This window comes from Mugil cephalus, chromosome 7, assembly GCF_022458985.1.
Source record: "Mugil cephalus isolate CIBA_MC_2020 chromosome 7, CIBA_Mcephalus_1.1, whole genome shotgun sequence".
NCBI classification, from domain to species: domain Eukaryota; kingdom Metazoa; phylum Chordata; class Actinopteri; order Mugiliformes; family Mugilidae; genus Mugil; species Mugil cephalus.
The window spans coordinates 13,266,152-13,290,454 of record NC_061776.1 but is presented as its reverse complement, the minus strand read 5'-3'; the positions used below and the strand labels follow the sequence as shown (position 1 = coordinate 13,290,454).

The 24,303-nt window shown below is 40.5% G+C and overlaps 1 protein-coding gene across 1 annotated transcript in view; it reads right to left on the bottom strand.

Annotated features, from left to right (window-relative positions):
• The window catches only part of pth1r (parathyroid hormone 1 receptor), a 52,601-nt gene that overhangs the window by 16,655 nt on the left and 11,643 nt on the right, over positions 1–24,303 (bottom strand). The window contains exons 2-4 of the mRNA XM_047590478.1: positions 11,852–11,954; positions 4,812–4,922; positions 4,481–4,602 (exon numbers count right to left, since the gene is read on the bottom strand). Coding sequence (XP_047446434.1) covers positions 4,481–4,602; positions 4,812–4,922; positions 11,852–11,954 — 336 coding nt within the window. The remainder of the gene's footprint in view (positions 1–4,480; positions 4,603–4,811; positions 4,923–11,851; positions 11,955–24,303) is intronic.

Here is a 24,303-nt window from a genome sequence, read left to right as displayed (position 1 = left end):
AAAATGTTGAATTCTTATCGACACGCATTTAGTTTGGAGGCCCTAAATGTGTAAACCTCTGTTCAGGTCATAACTGGAAATACTCGTCGCCATTTTCATTTGATCAAAAACGGCTTCTTTTTTTTTTTTTAATACATGTTTATTCGTTTAAAACTATGCTACATTTGTCCAACAGAAAATAAAATATCTGTGACATGAGACTAGGTTAGCGTCCAAGTGGATGGTGGGTGGATAACTGATGCGTGGATGTGGATATAGGTGGGATCAAAGCCCATCATTAGGGCATATGAGTAAAATGGATGTAGCTCAACCACAAACGAGTGTCTTACAATTAAGACAATCAACTTGAGCTCCTGAGTCAAACAAAATGTACTTTTAATGTAGGTACAAAACAAACAAAAAAAAGCAGTTTATTTATGCCTAAACTAAAAGAGTGACCAGGAAATATTAATTTCTCGCTATTTTCCAACACACATTATATTGTTAATTTACCGTCTACAAAATCTTTTCTTTAAAGGGTTGATTTTACAGTCCGAGGCTTCAGGAAAAAAAACGTTTAAATTTGACTGACCACAAAATTGCTTTCCATTTCAAGTCCATATGTAGATAAACAGGGAAATTTCTCAAACGTTTATACCTTGGAACTTCCTACCCCAAGCTTCAACACGAGTTAACTTCACCGAAACTGAAAATACGTTGCCACCTGGTGACAGAAGTGTCTCAAGCACTCAGATGTCAGTGAAGGGAACAGAATTTGACGCGGGTGACGGAGCCGAGAAAGGCTGGGTGGGGTTTGTTTGATCTTCCAGCAGCGGGCTGGCAGCAGCGGGAGGACACCGTAAAGAGAGCCGCCAGCCAAACCGTCTATGCGTCAACATGCTAAATGGCCAGGAGCCGTTTGTGATGCAACCAGATACCGCGCTGCTGTTATCATTTAGCGCCAGGGCCCCTGCGCCAGAAAAAAGAAAAAGAAAAAAAAAAAAAAACTGTGAGTCTAAGTTGTGGTGGTGGTGGTGGTGGTGATGGTGGTCCGGGGAATGGCATGGCTTTACTGTGCGCGCTTCAGTTCCTGCATATGAATTTGTCATTAACTACTGCAGCTGCTCTTTTGGGAAAACACGAACATCTGAAGTCATAAAGAAGACAGCTGCATTGTATCATTTCATGGCAAGACTGAGATGGAACCGGAGTATGACAGCTTCCACGGCCGCCTGACACACTGCTTTGCTTTCAGTGTTGTGTGCAGTATTTCCAGCATGTTTTCCAGCCTCCTTACAATACCTAGAAGAACTATTCACTGACTGGGTGGCAGATACAATGATAGAGAAAAGAAAGCAATTACCATCAGGGTCATATTGATCTTTGTAAGTGACATTGTGACATAGTAAAAATTGCCACCCTCACACTCCAAGGGTAAGGGTCAGTGCTCATAGTACAAGAACAGGTTTAATAATACCAAATAACTGTGTTTACATTTTACATCATTAATTCTTATTTTCTTTTCTTTTCTTTTCTTTTCTTTTCTTTTCTTTTCTTTTCTTTTCTTTTCTTTTCTTTTCATACAGTTTTAGGTAGTACAAGTTTAAGATTTTAAATAAACATTGACATGTGTGAGTCGAAAACCTGGGAAACAAAGCTATATCCTTCAGCGTTTATGTGACCATCAATATTTTTCCAAGGAGTCTCACAAGGATGTATTTGCTTTTAAGCTTTTTTTTTCTTTTTTTTTTTGCCTGTGGCAGAAATCCGCCTGAAATGTGAAACCGTTAAAATGCCGTGCTGTCATGCTACACAACAACATGGTGACAGATGGGACAGGGATGAAAAAGCGATTATCTCCACATTAGCTTTGCTAGCGTAATTACTGTTTTCTTCAACAGAAAATGACAAAATTGCACTAAAATTAAAAACATGTCAGGCCCCAGACGTTGAAGAATGCAGAGTGGAATATTAAAAAAACACCAGAACAGTCAGAATTTGTCCATTGGTTCTGCAATTATATTTCATTGCGTTTCCAATCATTGTGACAATCACAGTGCAACAGAACATTGCATATAATAAGAAGAATAATAGTGCACTTCTAACATCTGGGTCTCGGTTTGTAGAAAGAAACTCCTGTTTCACTGTCCCAATATTCCAATGATTCATAAAATACAACTGGTAAATAGTTGGGATGATTTGGACAAGGATCCAGGTCTTATCACTAATCACTTGGAGCAATATCAAAGCAAATTCCAAACAGCAACATCTGGGACGGAAAAATAAAGGCTCATTTAGAGTATTGCAGGACTAGACGCTGTAGGCTACGCCGGTGTGAGCCATTTATACTCATCAGTCTGGGTCGCTCTGCTAGTCAGCGCTGTGTGTTTTTGTCAGTCTGCTTCATTTTTGTTTCTACTTCCTGCTTCACATTCAACAAAAGCGACTGATATTTTTGTCGAAATTTGACCAAAGACATGTCCTACAAACGTTTTTATCTCCTCCTCAGCCTCCTCAGTTAACTTTTCCTGGATGTGTCTTTATCAATCAGTTAGAAAATTTTGGAGATGGAGAAACAGCCATAAATACTATAGGGGAAACATGCTGCTACCAAGTGGATCAATCACAACTCTCGCGGTGTCCATCCACGCAACGCATAGTTACATTTCTGGGGAGGTGCACGTCTGGCTACAGCGTTAGGGTCTGCATATGGTCCGGCCTGTCACCATAGCTACCGCACCAAATTGGTGCAGAAGCACAAACAGCCTATTAAGCCAACAATAAAGAGCCAGAAACTGCACTTCCTCCTGAAAGGCCAAAAAGTAGTCAATAGATGCCTATTTTTAAATGCCCAAATTTCCAGCACAAATAATATATTTACTGTCTTGAGTCTATTTTCATTCATTTTTTATGGCCCTCCTCTGCTCTGATCATGGTTTGTAAACAATGTGACATTTTTTGAGGGGCGGGGCTTAACTGGAGGCAAAACATCTCAAACACCATAGCCTGTAAACGACGGTTAGCATATTTCAGTGGACTGTTTTTCCAATAATTGACGCAACAAACACATATTTTAGAGAATATACTAATACACTCACTCCTTGAGACCGTGAATGTTATGTGTTATGACTCTGACTGATGGGACTACATTCACCGACCCCTACACTCTCATTCACTCACGATTTGACCAAAGGAGGACAGAGAGGGGACTAACTCTGGTCTGTTTCTATCAAGTGAAGTCTCTCCAACAAAGATATTACAGGAAGTAAGTGGAACCACTGTGGAAGGTAAGTAGTAAATGCAACTTTTGCTTAGACACCCCCTGAAACACACAACTTTGTTACCTAGCGGTTAGCATTAGCATTAGCATGTAACAAGAATCCCCTAAATGATTAACTTAACATAGTTTCAGTCACAATTTATTCCAACCCATAATGTTATCCAGGCTGAAACTGATGATGCACTAGATCTAATCTCTACATCTGATGCACTACTTTATATCTAATCTGATATAAAGTGTGCACGTTGTTGATTGTCTCACCCCAGTCCTTTCTTTTAATCACCAAAGCCAAACCAAAGTTGTCTACACCTAGCAATGACTGGTATGTGACAAAACTTCAAGTTAGTGTTTTAGATTTTTCAGTTTTGGCACAAAAAAATAGAGCAAGATGACATTTTCATGATTGAAAGTGACAGTGTCGCCTCAAACTTCCTTCTGTTTTGCCTCCAGCTAATGTTGTGACGTCACAGTGACGTACACCATGATGAGAGCCTCCACACTAGGCGTCAGAACCACTTTAGGAACTTCATATCTCAATGGGTTTGTCCATCTTTACGCCACTTTCAACAATTTTTCAAAAAAGCCTTGAGAAAGAGCTGAATTAAGCAAGACGTTCAAAAGTTCATATTTAGTGTTTACACGATAAAAACATTTGAGCTTGTTAATAAAAAAACAACATAATAAAACAGTTACATCAGTAAAATGTGCATACAGTGTCTAAAGCTTAACTTTGCCAGAGTGCAATGTTCTAAAGTTCTCATTATCGTCAAGTAACTGACAGATTTAGTTCTTTGTTTTCTGTGACAGGAATGTCCCCTGGCAAACTTGTGGCCATTTCCCGCTAAGACTAATGTGACACAGTTTGGATTTTGTGTTTTCATTTAGCTAATTCAGCTAATCGCAGCAATGCTATCACAAAGTGACCACAATGACATCCTGTCATTATTTCACTGTCATTGTCACAACATTTCATTAAATATGATTAAAGTTTCTTTGCGATGCACATTTCTGAGAACACATGTCACCAATGTATTACGCGATCCGAGGATGGATATAATGACAGGGTAAAATGGTGCAATGGTTTCCTAAATGGCTGTAATTTCTTAAGTGTGACAATTTGCTCTGGTGATGCATTCACTCAGGCTATTACTCTTAATTATTTGAAAGGGAAACAGTTTTATTGTGTCAGTGAGCGTTTAATGGAAATTAGATGGATCTCACCTTTTCATGACTATGGTTGTAATGGTAGAGGAATTTCGCACACTCGTTATAATTGGCCCATGTCTTGTTGACTGTGGCCAGCTCCCACGTTCCATTGTTGTCACACCGACGGTAGGCTAGACCTAGACATCAAGCAAAATATTCTATTTTTAATTACAGATTTCAAGCTGCAGCGTCGTACAAACTGCGGAGAGGGAGGTTTCAGAGGGAGACTGACTTTATTATCACTGGACAGGATGCAGGAGCACCAGAGTGTAGCCTGGTGCTCTTTAACGAATCTCCAACGAGCTTCAGGCTATGAACGGCCGACTATGTCCAGAGCCAGTCTTACCTTTATGGTTGAAGTCGTAGATATATTCTGGGCAGGAGGTGGACACGAGCTTTCCAGGAGCCCCTTCAGGCCAACAAACAATGCCATCCCATTCTGGGGCACAGAAACCGTCTGCAGAGACAAAAGCAGTGTTGACGTTTTAAAACAGAGTCAGCTCTATTTCCCCATGGCTCCAGCGTTACAGTAAATGTCTATAGACAATTTAAAAGAGCAGCAGAACAGTACGTTTTCGAGGACTCTGTTGCCCTTTAATATGTAGGACAAAGGCATGAACTGTATATGTATGAACTAGCAAAGCAAAGGATCCTTCTGTGTGTCGTGAGCAGGACTGTACATTTTAGTTCGGCACAAGGATAACGTGTTTACCACGAGAAAACACATACTTGCCCATCTATTATTGCCTAATTAAGACTTCCAATCATGGAATTTCCCAACGTGCTGAGAACAAGTCAGGCCATTGAATACATACGTTCATTAATGGCTGTTTGTTAGCTGCCGGACATTTCCATAATTGCCCCATTGTTCATAACATCATACTGTTTTGTTGTGTTGTACGGAAATGGTTTTAGCATGGATCTCATTTAAAGATTCCCTGTAACATTGGCTGCATTGTGGTCCTCTAAGCAGACAAATTGTGGACAAATAAAAGTGCTATAGTCCCTAAAATATGTTTTTGGACGTGCCTAAAATTCTGATTAGCAAAAATAAAGTGGTCAGTATTGATTTGTCTACAGACTGACTTAGTTTTATTTATTTATTTTTTAGTAATCTGTAGACTGTTTTATTTAATGTTTTAATGTTTTAATGTTTGCACAAAGGAAATGTGACCTCAGTATTTAACCCACGGACACTTCAGCCTTGGATGTTGACAGCGAAAGAGCTGCTCATTCACTACTCACTACCCCCACACCATTATCTGTTAACGGTGTTGTCTAAAAATAATGAATAGAGTGGAATAGAATGAGCTTCATTGACCAGAGAATTTGTATGTGGCCTCAACCGGGAAAAAAGCCATTTCCACAAGATAAAAACAACACATTTTGAAATGCACAGTCATGCACAACAGTGCATATATACATGCTCATGGTGTGCACACTGTACGCTTACATAATTAAATGTATTGTGTTTTTTTTTTTTTTTTTTAGTTTGCATATCTTTTTATAGGCTACTGTGCTTGGATCTACGCCATAGGTATGGAGCAGCTCAACACCCCCATAGCCTTATGTGCATTTTCCTACTGTTGTTGGGGTTCGTCAATGCAAACAGTGACTGGTCTGAAATGCATTTCTTCATCCTTCACACTATCTACGTCTTCCATCTTTTGTGGATCAGCTCCAGCTCCAACATAAGCCACTAAGCTCCATTGAGCACTGTCTTAAGTACACAAAGAAACGCAACGCAGCTGACGTCAAGTAGAGTTTAAGTCAAACAATGCAGGGATACCAGCGCACAAGTATATAAGCTTACAAAGGATTAGGCCACTTAGGCTACAGTGTAGGTTCTGCATATATGTGCAAACCAACAGTATAAACCAAACTTAATGAAAAACAATTCTTTAAAGGTCTCAACCTATAGTCCAAACCCCCAATATTCAATGAAATAGCATAGAAAAAACAGCAATTGCAAAGGACCACATTGAGATTTCCTATTTGTGTAACATCTTAAATATTTAAAATTTTGTACATGTTTTGTGTGCCACTTTGCACTTAATTTGCACAATATTAAGCTTTGTCTCTTTTACCTGTTGTTCACACGTTTAATGACTGAAGAAAGGACTATCGCATCTATTGTTTGCTTTCCTTGGGGAGTGCAGTGGGGTATGATGTTTGATTGTTTGATATTTAAAATTTGTGGAATCACATGCGCGCAATTCTTAGCAATGTATAACTTAATCAAGATTTAATTTCTTTGTGTCTACTGTGGGAACGAGATCGTGAAATGTGTGTCGTCTATTTTATGTCTCAATACAGTTTTCACGATGCCATAAGGGTTCAGTGAGTAAAGCTGCCGCTCATCCTCATTCTTCTATGGATTTAATAAAGGAAACTTTACGCCTCAGTCGAGACGCTCAGTTGTTTTCAATCCAAACAACAAAACAAAAGCATAGAAAACATCGATATTAGATGAATTCTAAAACCTGGGGCCGACGTATTACATCATCAACGGTCAGCGTGACATTTCTTACTGAATAAACTAATTAATAACTACTAAAAACAACAAGCATTCTGTGTTTTTTGGACCGACGAAATGGAAGCTCCGCTTCAACTTTACAGCTTTGACGTGTTTAAGAGGAACATTACCAATGCAACAAGTTGGCAAGGAATCGTTCGGCTTTCACAGCCCTTTTCCCCACTTTCCCGGGATTCCTCCAAAATTGCTGACGGTCCGCTGTCACCGGAGATTGCAAAACCTTGTCGTGTACTTTGCGCGAGGATTGCGCCATATAATCTATACTTACTTCAAACAAGGAGCTGCAGGTTCAAAGAGAAGGAGGGAGAAGAGAAAAATCTAGTTTCAGAGAACAGAACCCCTTAATTGTCAGCTAAACTGTGAAACTCAGCCGTCCGATAGTGGGAGCAAAGTCCCTTTCCCCACAGATTCCTGGCAAAGAACTCCCTTATGGCTTGGCATTTATGTTGTACTATTGAAAACATGTGTCCCACTTTGACCACTAATAAGTAGTTGAGGATAAAACTAAAACGATCCACTCTTTGCAGCAGATCCATTATTTTCTCATTCCTATAATCAAACTTACAAAGAAACATCTGACGCAATGACGACTTACTTTTTATTTGCCTGTCACTTGGAGCACGAAATTAAAGAGCAGACCGAGCGGAGCTGACTGATTCCTGCAGATCTCGGTTGGGAGAAAAACAGAGTTTAGTTTTCGAAATCACACTGACCACACATCCTGGGAGTAAAAGTAGAATTGCTGCTCACTTTTGCCATAGGTTTTTATTACACTAGGACCACCTACAAACAGGCTCAAATTAAATACCAAACACACACACACATGCACACACACACACACAAATATCATTTCCCGTAAATTTCTTGACCACGATTTAAATATAAACGCGACTACGAGGGGGGAGTTTGGTATTAATGATGTCATTTGGGTTTGAGGAAAGGTTTTCATTGCAACCCTCCAACTCATTTCATTCTGACCTGCAGTCAAAACACATACTGCATTTTCTCCCGATACAACCTTCTGTAATGATCGCTGGTGTTATTCTACACGCAGACCACAAGCTTGAAGGTTGAGCTATTTTCACACTGCAAGGTCTGGGGATTTGAACCCACATCCCTCCACTGTCCTTTCCAGGCAGACCTCAGTGTTTCCCTCAAAGAAAACCTTGTCTCAGCCGCGCGATGGCGACTTTTTGTGTATTTAAAGAACTAAACGCGAAATGAAAACACGCGGACAAATTGTCGGCAGCATTTCCGCCTCGCGCGGCGCCTAATCCTGTTTTAGTTGAGCCCTATTTGCGCAATCATTTCACTGGTTTTGACAAATCATGCATCTGACACCGCTGGCGTTTTTTTGAAGTAGTCATCGTTCCCCATCTCCTATAATAGTTCAGAAAACCACTAGTTTATAGTTACGGCACCAGCAAAAAAAAAAAAACCTCTGAGGGTGGTCAGGCAGATCTGCAAGTAAGACAAATACAGATGTAAAGCCAAAGTCACGAAAATGCACGCTAGCTGCTATCATCTGTTTACCTCAACCCACAGCTTCAAAGTCAGAGCACAATATGCGAAGGTAAAGGAGGTAAAAGGTTACAGAGTGAACTTTATCCAAATCTCAACGACCTTTTTTGAGGAAAACACTTACATGGGTCATGAGAAATCGCAAGAAATGTTTTCCTTGAACGTTATCTCACAATCTTGACAGTCTCCATAACTCTATGCTACATCACAGCAAAACCGCTACCCAGATTTAAAATGATTTCCACGCTGCATAATTGCAAACAGCCAGATGTGACTGTTAAGTTCAAGTCAAGTTCAGATGAAGCAAAGTCAAAACAATTCATGTGCCACTGAGTAATAAAAAACACTCTCAAATCAAGCACACTAAATGCGTACATATGTGCTTATTCAGGCACACGGAGCAACCACACGGGGAGTCTCCGTTTTCTATATTAAAGTAGCATGTTTATTTATATTATGTTTATTCTAATTTCTCCGACTGTTATGCGATTGAAGAGACGTGTGCAGCCTCCTAAAAGAGGTCGCGAAGCAGCCACCGCGCGCCGGATGAGTCACATTCGGCGGATGCCAGTATCATCAGGTATGCAGGTCAGATGTCTTTTCCCTGATTATCCCCCAAAACGGCACCCGGAGCATTTCACAGTCAGTCAGATACTCCTGACGGGCTTGTTAGAGTCCAGATTCAACGTGCAAATTCTCCCTCGCACACCGGTGAAAGGGCCGCGCCGCGGTCTGGGAGCTGAAAGTATTTGTATTAAAATAATCAACATATTAGATTTTTGATTCAAATCTGTAGGTCAAGACGGGGGCATGCGATTCGCGTTTTTCGTTTGCATTTTCCACTTTTCCAATCATCATGAGCGCGCACATATCTTGACTAGGTGTGCTTGCTAATAGAAGGAATGAATCGGTAGCTTAAAATAATTTAGTTGGTGCCTATCGACTGATTTATTAATTACCAGCTGTTCCGCCGTTACAATGACTCCGGAGATGAAAAGATACGTATCGCGCCTCTCTCTGCAGCTACACTGCAAAAAGGGAATTTTGAGAAAGCAAAGAATCCTTGTTTCAAAGAAACGCATCATATATTTTGTTCAGAGACAAGAACTTTGAGCTTATTTTAAGAATTTTCTTCAAGCAAAGGAAGTTTACACTTAGTTTAACACTTTGATTGAATATATGAATGTTTTGCTTCTTTCTAGTAATGCTGTTTTTGCAGTGTAGTCGCTTGTGTAATAAATCTCGCAGCATAAACCTCCTCGTGAAACTAGTGTTTTTGCATTTTTTTTTTTTTTTTAAAGATAATTAGTCGGCTTTTTGTAATGAGCTAAGCTAGCTATTCTAGTTTCCTCTTAATTAGGAGAACTGTTTGCACGTTCAATGCAACCACATCGAACTCTCTGGGACAAAGACAAAGCACATAAGTGAATTTCCCAAGCAATTAATTAAAAAAAAAAAGGGATTATGTAAATAGAAAATTATTAAAATGAGCTGAATTTGATGCTACACAGTAAATGTGCTTGGAGGTGTATGTTCAAGTGTGACACCGGACCAGTCGGTCGCTACAACCTGCCAGGGTGGATTAAGCGTGATGCTGGTCAGATGAGCAGCACAGACTCTCAGCTGAGAGCCTGGCTGATTGCTCTGCTCTGCATTAGGGCTGAAGTCGATCTCGTTAAGTACGCTTTGAGAGAAAACCCAGCGTTGTACGCTGCAAGCCCGGGGCAAACGCGAGAATGCCGTCCGATCCCCCGCAACTCTCAATGGCAGCGATTCTGTCATATCTCCTTTCCTTTACATTTGAGACTCGTGGATATTTAACAAAACCATGAAAAGTTGGGGAACACCACAAGGGGAACGGGGAAATATTCGACAATAGTGTTTGTGTTCTGAGCCTGGAAGTAAACGCTTTTAATTATGTGTTTCATTTACAAGGGGTATCGTTTGGAGGGTCACGGAATGCAGCGCGACCGCAATGCAACGGGGTTAAAGAGAAAATAATACGATGGGTTTGGCCGTGGAATCCGAAATCCTCCCTGAACAATCAACTGGGAAAATGACAGTAACCACACGGAGATACAGTAGATGCTGGGGTCTGCTGGAAAACGGCGCTCCTCAGACACCCATGCGTACACAAATACTCCCAGGGATCAGATTTTCTTCCAGTCTCAGCCTCAAGAAAAGCCACAGGGAGAACATAGGAGACACAGAAACGTTTTTTTTAAACGTGGGCCTACGCATGAACTTACACAACACATTAAACTGCACTTTCGAGTTCGAGCGTGTCAGCAAAAAAGTGGACACTAAAACGTTTGTCTGTCACATTTTTCTTAAAAGAAAGCAAAGCGGTTGTTTTGAGTGCTCAAGTGGGAACGAGACCCGTTTGGTTAGTATACAATCACATTCAATCAAGTCAACGAGGCGGCCTTTACAGTCTGACGCAGGCACCTTTTCACTGGGAGTTATGCGGTTCACTCCACGGTTCTTGGTAAACTTCACTGCGTGTGTTGATGATTTCTACCTTCCATCACTCCGGCCTCCTCCTCCTCCTCCCAGTACACTTCCTATGTCTGATGGCATCACCACCTTGTACACTGCATTTCAAAATCTGCCTCCATGAGGTCGTGTTCTGCGCAGCGCCACCACCCCCCCACCCCCACCCCCAGGAATTTATTGCTCATTGAACATTTCGCTGTAGCTTGAATTCATCGGGGAGCTTCCTCAATAGCCGAAGCTATTAAGACGAAATGAAGCCGTTTTATTTATTTATTTTCTCACGTATGGGGGTCAGCCTTCTCTGACATAAGCATGTTTGGCAGAAATGTTTTCAAAAAGACCCAGAGCAGGTAACCAGAAAATCAATTGCAAATACGCACGACTTGCATGATTACTTTCCTTAAGTTTTTGAATTTCAGATGTCTTGTGGTAGATAAAAAAAAAGTGTTTCAGTGTGTTCAGTATACTCTAACCAGAAGGGAAAGTATGCGTTACGATTAACACGGCAAACATGATACGTGCCTGATTGAGACGCTCTAGATTGATGTGTGTTAGATTGACATATGCTGGACTGATACATGCCAGGTTATATGTGTTGGATTGGGACATGGTACATTGATATGCGTTGGATTGTTGCCTGCTATACTTATACATGCTAGATTGATATGTGTTAGATTCTTGCATGCTTGATTGATATATGTTGGATTGGTGTATGCTAGACTGATATGTGTGGGATTGTTGCATGCTAGATTGATGCACACTAGCACCGTCACTGCAGCTTCACAAAGCCACCTGCGTCCTTATGGACTTGATGGCTTTGTTCCTCCACTCACCAGGGATCCTGTGCTTTGACTTGATGTAACCTTCGCACTTCAGCTTGGCCCTGAACAGCAGGCCTATCTGTTCCTCTCTTGTCAGCACATCGTCTGCACAAATCTGCAAAAGAGGACGATGACAAGGAGTTAATCAAGAGAAACATTAGCGATCGGAGTGCAGACAGTGGCGGCAGGCGTAATGCAAAAAGCTCCACTGTACAGTAAAAATGAGCATGAAACGTATTAGTTGTCTAAAAACTAGAGTCCTACAACCACTGTCTGCCTCCCTTCTATAGGCAGCATTATCTAAATCCAGTTCCCTTCACTGAAATACCTCCAGGGATATACGCAAGGAATATGAGTGACACCGGATATACAGCCTGTTCTGTATCTGACAGATCGGCCTGCACTGTGTTTGTACCACATCTCTGTCGAAGTGTTAATGAGCTAAGCAGTGTGTATGTCTTAACTGTGTGAAAAAGTAAAGCAAAAACAAAAAATAAGTAATAGAGGTCTGATTCATTTCCCTGACTGAACAGTAGCCTATCCATTTCACTGTTTATATTTTCAGCTTACATGCCTGTGGTTATATCCATGACTGATCGGAAACGACAAAAAAATTACATTTTAATTCCCAGCAGTTTCTTACACCTTACGTAGTTTCAGCTTTTGAACGTTGCATCTGAGAGTGACGTGGGTCCCCAGGTGTGGTTTTCCAGCCGAGGGAACATTTTCCATTCTAATAGGTCACACTGACTTCGCTGTTTGCCCGCGGATCACTTGCGGGCAATGATAAATGTGACTCTATTGAAAATGACCGCATTCATTTTTAACAGAGCGTGACAAGAAAAGTGGAAATGAGCACACAGACGCATTCAAGTCCGGCGTCGAAAAATAAGGCCATCGATCGGCGCACAAAATCGCCAGGGTGTCCTCCGCCGCCGCCGCGCTTTTTGGAGCCACGCTGCGGCAAGAGTGAAATATGTATCCGCACAATGTAACATAAACTAACACACGTCTGTCGTACAGTTTTAGCCTGGAGGAGCGGCTAAAAAAACTCCCCGACTTGTTTTTTTTTGGTTCAGTGATCCAGAGCAAACAGTACAAATTAAAGACAGACGTCTACTCAGAGAGGCTGACTCCCTGGCTGCAGTTGCATCTGTCAGTTTGAGACACAAATTACACATCTAGATCTCAGTTTTATCAAGAAGCGAGCCAGTTCACACAGGAAGAGGAAATTGTGTTTTCTCCCTTTTGTCATTCATTGTTTTTTCTTTTGCTCGCAGCGGTCAGAGGGAAGCGGTTGAATGCGTGCACAACTACGAGCGAGTCCACTTGGTAACAGGCATTAGAGCCATTTTTTAAAATGTGATATACAGCACGTACATACAACTAAAGTGAGAGGTGTAACCACGACTTCTGCTCCTGCAAAGAAAAGCAGCGCAGGGGTGTTATTAGGCTTTTGTTATATAACTAGTTCAGTCTGTAACCACTGTTTTCTTTTATTTTATTATTTAACTGATTTGCCCATTTCTCCTTTATATATAAAATTTAAACCTCAACAACATGCACATGTCTGAGGATGTTAATGTTTGAGTTCGGGCCTCTATGAGAACAGTCTTACATCCAGTTGCAAATAATTGCTTGTGCGGACATTAGCTGTATCTCAAGTGTTGTTTCTGGCGCAAATAATATTCAAATCCAAAGGGAAGCTAGCCCTTAAACAATAGGCGGTAAACAGAGTACATTAAAAGTAGTGAGGAATGATAGTGGAGTAGTAAAATGAGCCATTATTTCACATTTGCTCAATTTTTATATGATTGTTATGTGTATTATTGTGTTTACTCATCGTGGCTGGACTACTTGTGCGTGTTACTGCAGTAGAAGAAAGGCTGCAATCGATTAATCTCATCTCATCTCCTGCTACCTTCACTAGGGTCGGGGGGGTCGCTGGAGCGTATCCCAGCTGTCATCGGCGAGAGGTGGGGTACACCCTGGAACGGTCACCAGTCTTTCATTAGGCTTACTGCAATCAATTTTTTTTAAATTAATTTTTCTAGTCGATTAATCTGTTGATTATTTTATGAGTAATTGATTAATCCTCTGAATTATGTATCACTGAATAATAAACATCCTATTTACTGCTAAGCTTCGGGCATGTTTTTTTTATTAAAATCTCACAAACTGTATGGACATATGTTGCATATTCTGAAAGATTAAATACACTGCATGTTGCTATTAACCGTGAACAACCTCTACTACTAAACTTATTCAAACCTTTTCTCTCGTTAATGGAAATCTACGTCATTTTCATTTTATAATTAAACGTTAGCTGCTCACACCTTACAAATACGGTGGAAAGCAGTGTTGCCACACAACCATTAGCATCCGTTCATCGTTTTTTGGTGAAAAACAACAGCTAAGGACGCGGTGACGGCCCCTGGTCGCCGAACACCAAACGAGAACTGGGAGAAAACTCCCTGAAACAGTCCAAATGCAGACACTACGGTCTTGTTGCTCTGAGGTCGGAAAGCCTGTGTGCTCCCGTTTGGCCATTTCATTTTTTTTACAAGGGCTGCGTCTGGCAGCAATTCCCGGCACGTCTAAAGTTTGAACGCAAACGTTCAGGTGCATCTCTGTCTTTTTCACGATTGGTCACGTAACCGCGAAATTAAGTGATTGTGTGGACGTGTGCGTCTGCAGCAATGAGTAGAAACGCAGCCGGCGCACCAGCAGAATCTACACCTCTGTAGTTGGCAGCTGACGTCGAGAGCCAGCTCCTTCAGCAAAGCAAACCTCGGATCCCGTCCAGACTTTTAATGCCGTCTCCGGTGCCTGTTCAGAATCTTAAACAACTACATTAGTAACTCCTAAATCTTCTTGCAGGGTCAGGGAGCGTTTCGGAACAAAGACGTGTGTATATGCATTGTCTCTGGTGCGCGATTTGACGGGTTTAAAATTAAACTGCAAATACTGGGCCGTTGTGGGTTCCCTGCATACAAACCCACAATACCTCAATCCATCAATATTTTCACTACTTTCAGGCCCGAAATAAGGATGTCCAGTATGAGAGCTGAATAAGGTTACAGAATGAAGACGTTTATGGCTTTGCACGGTAAACAACCACAGATGGAACAACATTCGACCGCAGGCGAACAAGGATAGATACTACCTGTTTACTGTACTAACTATGCCAATATAGAATATTCCACTGACAGCTCCTGAGACATTCGCACTATTTTCATCTGAATAACTGCCTGGTGTTACTTCAGGTGGAAGCTCAACGGGTCGGAAACCAGAAACAGCGAAATCTGGATGTCGAAACTGTCCTGGCAGGGAAAAAAGCGTTGCTCCCTCTTTTCTCGGGTTTAAGAGGAAGACTTTCCTCAACTGCAACATCAACTAGAATTTTACGCTTTCAAATCCGGGCGCACACCAGCCCCAGACTTAGTAAGCGAGGCTGCTCTTCCAACACATTAAGAACAAAACTCTTAACCTTTAAGCCCCAGTGAAACATTAAACTAAAACGAGGCGTCGGGGTTTATTTTCTTTCTCAGAGACTACAGGAATGTCCTCTTCGTGTGCATACTCCCACTCGCGAGGATGCAGGAGAGTATCATTTACTATTTCAAAAAGAGAATCCTGGGTAATAAGTGTGCCCCCTGATTATTTCTGAAAACTATTCCTCCTCCTCTGGCCAGAATCCAAACCTCCAAAGTAAACACGACTCTCACAGGGAGAAGCATGGACATTCTTATTTACTGCACTTCATTCAAAACACAGTATTCTTTTTGTTAAAAGCTTTTTGAGAGCGTGCCAGGACGAAAATTAGAAAAATACACAGCATATAAATATGTGTGTTTTCATCACCGGTCGCTAGAATGCAAACTCCAGTTGAATAAACCACAAGCTTTCTATTTGTCTTCGCAAACTGCGGCTTGATGACTTAAACTGCAGCTCTCTGCAAGAATATAAGACCAATATTGAGAGAACTGTATTTAGGCGGCTCTGTCAAGAGAGAGTTGAACCACGAAGACTAAATACTGACGCTATACAGTACGGGTGTGTAGGCACATTTAGGCGTCCAGTTTAGTTTTCTATTTCCAGCAGTTGGGTTTTGCAGTATTTTAGTAACTTAATGCAAGGCGTATTTATTTATCACTGTTTAACTTGTCTGGCACGACAAATGAGTATCTGCCGTGTTCATTTGTTGATTTTCAAATATTTCGATAGCAAGTTTTAATAGCCAAAAAAAAAAAAAAAAAGTCCTGTGGACAGACGCCATGCGCAGACACTGGGTTTCCGGTGCATTAGCAGCAGTCCTTATTCTAGACAGGCTTGCGCCTCTTCTTTTTTTTTTTCAAAAAAGTTGTGGTTGACCAAAGTCATTTCCTGAAATGCCCCACAGTGAATCAGTCAAACACTGGCGCTTGTGAGGTAAACTTTCATTAGAAAGAACAAAACAAAAAGTATCCAAAATTTTAAATTGAACCACAAAAAAGACAAATCGTAATTATCTGCATTGGATTTGGGCTCAAAGTGTAGGGATTGTATCATTGTAAAAGAAACAAAAACTTGTTCCAAAATTAGTTGTGGCGACGCAGAGGAAGAAGAAGAAGACTATTTCTGAACAAAACACCAAAGCCTCGGAGGGGCTTAAGCCCCCTAGTGACCTCCCTAAAAGCTGGATCAAATGGAATCTTCTATGGCAGTATTCACATGACTCGAGGATACAGAAAAGGAAATGTACCCTGGTCAGACCCATAATATATATATATATATTAGCTGAATTAATAAAGGTGCAGCTTGGTCTTCTCACATATATTTGAAAGTGACCTGTCACTCAGCCTTGATAGATACGATCTGTGTATGTTTTGGTCAATGGATTTTCCATTCAGAAAAGGATATTAAAAAAAAAAAAAAAACAAACAAACAACAAAAAACAAACAAAAAAAACGAGTGGTTATTTGATTTTCATTTTAAAATTCTAAACTTAAAATTGAAATTCAATGCATTTTGCTTCATCAGTATCGAGAAGGGATAAACAAAACGGCCGATTTTATAATAAAATAAAAAATAAAATCGCCCGTTTTTTCACATTTTTCAACCGGAAGTTGTCGTTTTCAAAGTAACAGAACCTATGGAGACGTGTGCTATGTTTCTGGCCAGGACGAACAAATACATGACTTCTATCTGTGATTTCCCTAGCTAGCCCAGGCTAAAATGTCTTTGGATCCTTACTCTGACGTGATTTTTCACATGATGGCAAAACAAAGCTTGCCATCTGCAGAAATCTCTGCAGGCATGTCAGAGTAATGTTAGCTAGTAGCTAACTGTTCCCTGAGTATATGCAGTTATTTTTATTTTTTAGCTGAGATGTGAGGCTTAGTGCTTCTGCAGTCGTGTCGTCTCCATTGAGACGCTCTTTTATCGTTTCGAAAAACAACGTATTGTAAACAACGTATCCACCGAAATCTGTCACATAGCGCCCGCCTCATACGTGCTCTTACTTTGAAAACGACAACTTCCGGTCGCACGGGCGCTTTTTGTTTCTGTCTTCTAACGATTTTATTTTTTGTTTTAGAAACACAAAATGAAAATAGACCGATTTTTAAAGCTCTGGTTATCCTTTCTCTAACATGATAACGAAAAATGTCTTTAACTTAAATATATTTTTTTTAATTTTAAAATGAAAAGCAAATAGTTTTTTAATATATTTTTGTGAAAGGAAAATCCAATGAATAAAACGTAAATGGACCAGAAACCTTTCTAGTGAGAGAAAACACGTTAATTTAGCTGTTTTAGCAAATGAGGCAATCAAAGCACAGTAAAGGGTTTTTGGTGGAATAGATATAACCTGAAAGATTTATAGTAACGTGCCAGATGATGAGTTCAATGACAGATTTTCTCCATGGGAAAAAAATGCTTTTATATTTTAATGCATTAATTAAATCAACAACGATCAATATACGATCTTGAATGCGGACTACAGTCACAGTTTTTGTATCATTTTAGTGTTGTCTGATCACAACTGCATGAGTATCCTAGCTCTGAAGTCCTTCCTCCGTGAGTCATAAAACAAACTAGAGTGAGCTACAGGCAGGCGTACTGTGGGACATTAATCTGTCAGGTCAACCGAAAAAATCTAATCTGAATGTTATTCATTTGACATTTTAGAAGTTTTCATTTCATGGCCGACTTTGCATAATTCTGAAAACCCTGCAATAGTAATCAACCCATTAAACTGTTTACAAATGTGAGTGGAGGAGGGAATTTAGAGATGCAGACTCACACACACACACACACAGTCTCACATACTTCTACGCTTTCAGATGTTTTCACTGACCTCCGATCACGTCCCCGGCAGTGCTCTGACTGGAAACACAAACCGTATTAATTCTCCCTATCACTTCAGAGCCAACCAATAATGCCTCTCTCTGTTAGCCGATCCGTCAGAGAGGATGATTTTTAGGTAAATGCTTGTATAAAGTGAGACTTTCCTTTCCAGATCACACTTCATCACATGCATGATAACTAATATACAGATAATATTTACTCTGGTCGCTGTAAAGCGCCTCCATTATGGGAATACAGAAGAATGTTTGTTTTATGTACTTGTTTTGGTCATTTGCCATTCTTTACACCATAGGCTAACATTCACTTCCTTGTTGTTGGCACACATTCAAAATTTGATCCCGAGGGCTTTCGGACTTTCCTGTATGTTTTTTCTTTTGCAAAATAGCGGGGTCTAGAAAATTATAAGTTCACTGAATCTAGTTTTTAATGGCCCGTCCACAATCTGGAAAAAACACGAATATGTTACTTCTGACATATTGCACCGCATGAATGTTTTAGCGGATGAGGTTCCTGGATATTATAAACTCTATGAGTCAGTGCCACTCCTCTTCAACTGTGCAATTTGCATTTGATGATAAAAACCACAAACCACAAGACTGGTTGTCCTTTGGAAATGCTCGCAGACCACATTCTGACTTAAAGCAGCATTTAGTGCCTAATTATACCCTGCTCTGGTCGTAATCCCGAAGAACAGCACTTTTGTCCTTGATGGAAACATTGTGTGTGCTCTCAGAAGGAGGTAGCGTTCGAGGGTGATAGCTGTGATTGTGTTGTTCTCTCACGTTGAAATGCGCCCTGGCATTATTGTGATTTAATACGGAAAAAGCATTCCTCCAGTAAGGCAATGCAAAGGCAGCATTTTAATTTTCATCAAAGGCTTAAAAAAACAGACAAAAAATCCCCAAAAAATGGTTACGCAACAATCAAATGGACCAAACATTTCATAAAATCCTAACGGGTGTCACGGAAGTGTCAACTGATAATACTTGTGGCTCTCTCCTAGCAGGACAATGTGTTTCAATAAATATAAATCTATGAGGATTACGTTGAATACACCGTTTTTTAATCCATAAAAGCATTTTCAGACATCACCGATCATACAGTTTTACTGGAGCATTAATGGAATATGATACTCTCTCAGACACAGCTTCCCACATCGGCACTAATCCTCTGAATCACAACAACCAATGGCCAAACATGAAACGGTACAAGAATATTCGCAAATACACTTCAACCGTTTCTTTTCCATTTCTCAGTAACAGGGGTAATATTAAACTTGTGGTGCGGTCTAATTGCAAACGGCCTCGACCTACTGCAACTGTAAAAAATACACAGGTGAGGCTGCCAAAAATAGGGCTCTACAGTATTTATTAGCTCGGACAGGCAGATACAAATGGACTCATCCATTTTTTAAACAAGACTTTCGTAAAAAAGACGCAGTAGGTACGGCAGGAAAAAAAGAAGAAGAAAACAGGTTGAAACCTTGAAGTGTCTGAAAGCTTTCCCAAGGTAAGATTTTTTTTTCATCCACAAAAAGTGTCATAAATAAAAGACGGCAATGAACTCATGGTCAGGTCATGTGCCTCAGGTGAGGAGCATCCGCTGCACTGAGGTTTGTTTTTGTCTTTTGTCTCAGTTCACTCATTTTTTTTTTCATTTTTTTTTTAAAAAACGCCTCAAACGTTTCTCTGTTTGAACTTCTAATTAACAAAATGAGGTAATTTGTTAAAACCTTGTTGACACATCCCGTCTGTCTCACTGTCAACATTGTAATTACTTAGGTTCAATTAAGTTTTTCAGCTCATATCAGAACTCAGATCAGAAAACTTTCACTCGTCTAAATGACAACAATTGATCGTTCATAGTGTGCAGATTATTCTGCCTCTTCTGGCTCCGTGTCTACAATTTCATGTTTCCATTGCAGCGTTTCCCTCAGCCATTCATTTTCCGAAGGCTGCGCAGATTAATTACGCATTCAATCAACATCTGCAACATTTTTTTAGAAGATGAAGGCAGTACATTAAAATTGTAACTCTACCATGACGACTTCCAGGCCTGAGGACCTACTGTAGCTCTAGATTTGTTGGTGTTTGGGGAGTGGTTCATTAGCTGTGATGCCGGACACCTGGATTGATGTGACTGCTAATCTATATCTGTAGGTGTCTGAGGACTCCCTGTTTACTTTCGTTTGACTTGATTGAGTTGAGCTTTGGCTTATCTCAAAGACTGTATTTTTTTGGATAAATTTAGTTTTACTTAGCTAGTTGACGCTATAGAAACAGGATGTGATGTAATGGTGACTACCAGTTGCCATGCCAACCACTCTGTAAAGTGGTCCCTTGGGACTGTGAGAGTTGTAAAAACAAGTGCAGTGTATAAGCCAACTGGTGGATTTAGAGCAGGGTGTAGCATTGATTAAACGAAAACACAAGTGAGTCTGACTGAATAGTGGTCGGGTCATCAATAACATGGCTGGACAGTCTCTGGCTGCAAACCATATCCCCAGGAAAATAGTGTCAGTTTTAGCGTCAGCCAATGCAAGGAAGTGGGGACACGTGATGATTCAAACACACACATTACAGACATGACTGATTCACTCGCTACATATTTAAGATTTGAAGAAATTTAAATTTGTGGGGGAAAATTTAAAAACAAAAACAACAACAAAAAAAAAAACACAAAAAATGTCTAATCAACCAAGGATTTCGCGACCCCCCTGCAGCACCCCCTGTTGAAGACCTATGATTTAAAAAGATTCATGAGGATTCTCCACATTTTGTCCTTCCTTTGAGCCAGGTCATGATGCTACATAAAGAGTAGCCTGTAACATAACCAGCGACAGCGAAAGAGCTTGACGCAGCAATCAGGGCCGTGGCCGTGCTTTGACATTTGAGTGAAGAAGTACAAAAAGGTGACATATGTAGAGGGCAACACTTCAATCAGCCCCCGTTTCCACTGATAACCAAAGGGGCACCAAGCAGTCTGCTAAAAACTAGGACAAGGACAGTGTTTGTATAAGACGCCTAATTGCGACTGCCTTCCCAATAAGGACGCCAAATTGTAGACTAATTAGGCTCAGCTTAATCACCCAAGGTGTCTCTCAATATTCCCTCTTTCTGACTGCCTTATTGAAGAGGCTGCTGAGAGCGGACCTTGTGCTGCAGATGGCCAGTGTGATTGAAGTGCTCTACCACAAACAGAAAGTGGAATTACAAAGCAAAGTCGGATGTCATTTTTTCCTCATTTTTCCCCCCAAGCATCGCCGTAGGGGCACAAATAGGCAACCGTGTACCGTAATATCCTGCAAAGCTAGTTCACTGGAAGCGCAAGCAATTCAGAGATATCAAATAAAAACTACTTTGTCGCTTGCCAGATATTGTTGTTTGTTGTTCTACAATATACAAAGCACTCCATGAACCCTTGTGTGTTCGCCTGGCTCACTCTATAAAAACTAGTTCTTTCACATTTATGTTTCTACAAAAAAATTAAAATTAAATGTCGAGGCATTTATTGATAAACTAAAGACACAAATAAAGTTTTTTATTGTAAAAACATGTAAGGTTGAGCTTGTCTGAGTATATTTTTTTCCATACAAACACAGATAAAGACGCTTAGGCCGTCTAGTGAGCAAAGATTCAAGCAGACACGGGCGACAATGTTCACAGTGTACTCCAACCGAGAGGGCTGCAACTGACCTGTCGGCATGAGCTTTCCATTTTTTCACTTACCACAAGGTCACAAGTGCTGAGGCCTTTGAGCGATTTTTTTTATCTGACCGAAGTTTACTTGAAATGGTAGTGGAGAGGGTAGTGGTAGAAGCAAGGGGCAAACAGCAATAGAAGTCCAATATGACACATTTAGCTCACTGTGAACACAGCAAAGTCAACATTCTCTGTCGCTAAAGAGGGAGCGAAAGCACAAAATAATCTTTGTGTGCTGAATTTGTTTATCAGAATATAAAGTCAGTGGTTTGAAATGTTGCCCGATGACAAGGGGTTTTGTTTAAATGTAGATAATGCACCGTCCATCTCTTGTTTATTGCAGCGCTGAACTGAAGTGACTCTTTAAAGCACCAGTTTTTCTGAGCTTTTCTTCATCTACATGATTGTTGTTATTGATCTCTTTCACATTTACCTCAGACAAAGCGACATCTGCCTATTCACACATTTTAAAATAACAGTACTTTCCCTTGCAGATCGAAATAAACGTCATTATCCCCGAAACCTTCAATCTTGTATTTGATTTCTATAACACTGGGCACACGGGATAAACAAGAAACAAAGAATGATATTTGAAGGCTGACAAAGCAGCAGGTCCAGGTGAGTTGAGCTAGCGGTCATTAAGCAGAGATGATGCGGTTGTTTTTTTTGTACTGCTTCCTCTCTACGCACTGTGAAATTATTTCTTTTTTTTTTGCTTGTCCTTTCAGTCATTCATTTTCTCTTACCACTCATCCTCAGAGGGTTGTGTGAGGCATCAGCCTATCCCAGCTGCCTGTGCATGAGAGAGTCGGGGTACACCCTGGCCTTTCTATTATAGGGCTAACATGACCAAAGAGATATTCTATAAAGATGCTTTGCAGAAGCAAAGCCCTATTCTCACTGGATTAGTTTTAACTGGGACATCCTGTGATTCCAATATTACCTCCTATGTCTGTGTTTCATGTGGCGCATTCACACGGGATGAACAAACTCTGTGTTTTACTCAAACTCACGTTCCATTGTTGTGGCTCTGCTACTTTCCGTCGCACTCTGCACTGCGTGTCGGAGACAGTTTTAATTACTTTGATTTCATCCGTCTAAACGGGTGAATAGGTCAGCGACATCTCTACTTTGAGCTCCAACATCTGTCCAAACTTTGATTTATAGGACATCCTTCATAATTCTTAAGTGATAACGGGCAGATAAAAGCCGCAAATCAAAGAAAAAACTCGAAAAAAGTAAAAACTCAGCCCTAAATATTGGTTCGCACTGGATTAGTATTAGCACAGGACGTCTGTGTTACGAAAATTATGGTAGGTAATTTGCGGTGTAATTTTTTACCTTACAAATCATGGACATAGGCGATTAGCACGGGATTCAGATCACAGACGACCTCCGTGATTATTAGAAATTACTGGAGGTCCCCAGGTAAAACTAATCCTGTGCAAATAAGACTTAAATCCAAGAAAATTCCTGGCTCTATAATCTTTATTAGTCTCCGTTCTGTAAAATAATTGCAGAGTTAAGTTTAATCTTAAAACAGATTGTGATTTTGATAAAGGAACAAAGTCAGTACTACAAAACAATATGTTCTCATGCATATGCCATGCTGCGTGTCTATGGACTACATTCAGAACATAGTGCATGTTTATAGTAGTGACCTACACCACGTACAGAAAGAGTGGTGCAATGCATTAATTCAAGGATGTAGTGGTGATGTATAAAACATGTTATATTCAATGTCAATCTTATTTAACCAACCGATTCAATATAATCAAATAAATCATATCTTGTTTTTTTTTTTAGTTAATTAAATATTCATCCAGTAGGTCATTATTTTCCACTTCACTTAAAGGGCCACAGGGTAGACCGGAGGCCATCCCAACACACTCACCAGTCTAGCAGGGCAGTGAGAGACAGTGAGAGACTAAACTTTGACCACTGAGCAGTGAAGTCTTATGTTGGAGGAAGAACTCATGCAAAACATTTCCAATAACACTTGGATTTAATCATCTATTTGACCTTCAATACACAATTAACACTACAGTGTTAAATGTCAGTCCAAAACATTAATCAAATCCCTCTTGGACTTTGTAACGCTTTAGCTTCAGATGTGCAGCTGAACTGTAATTTTGCGACCACATTCAGAGCTCTCATAGACCTGTGTTTTAAATACCACGGCGTTAACGCAGGAAAGTCCAGCCAACGTTCACGCCGTTATCTGAACTGAAACTGGCTGAGACTTCCCCTGTACTGCCGCGCAAGGATTTCTTACTTATTGCTGGAAAATCCTGAGCTGTGAAGGGCATACTTACAAACTCGTAAGCCTCAGAGTTTTGCAATGAAACTAATAAAGGTCCTTTTAAGAAATCTGGCCTGCTCTCAGCCATAAGTCGTGTGCCAGGGGAGTAT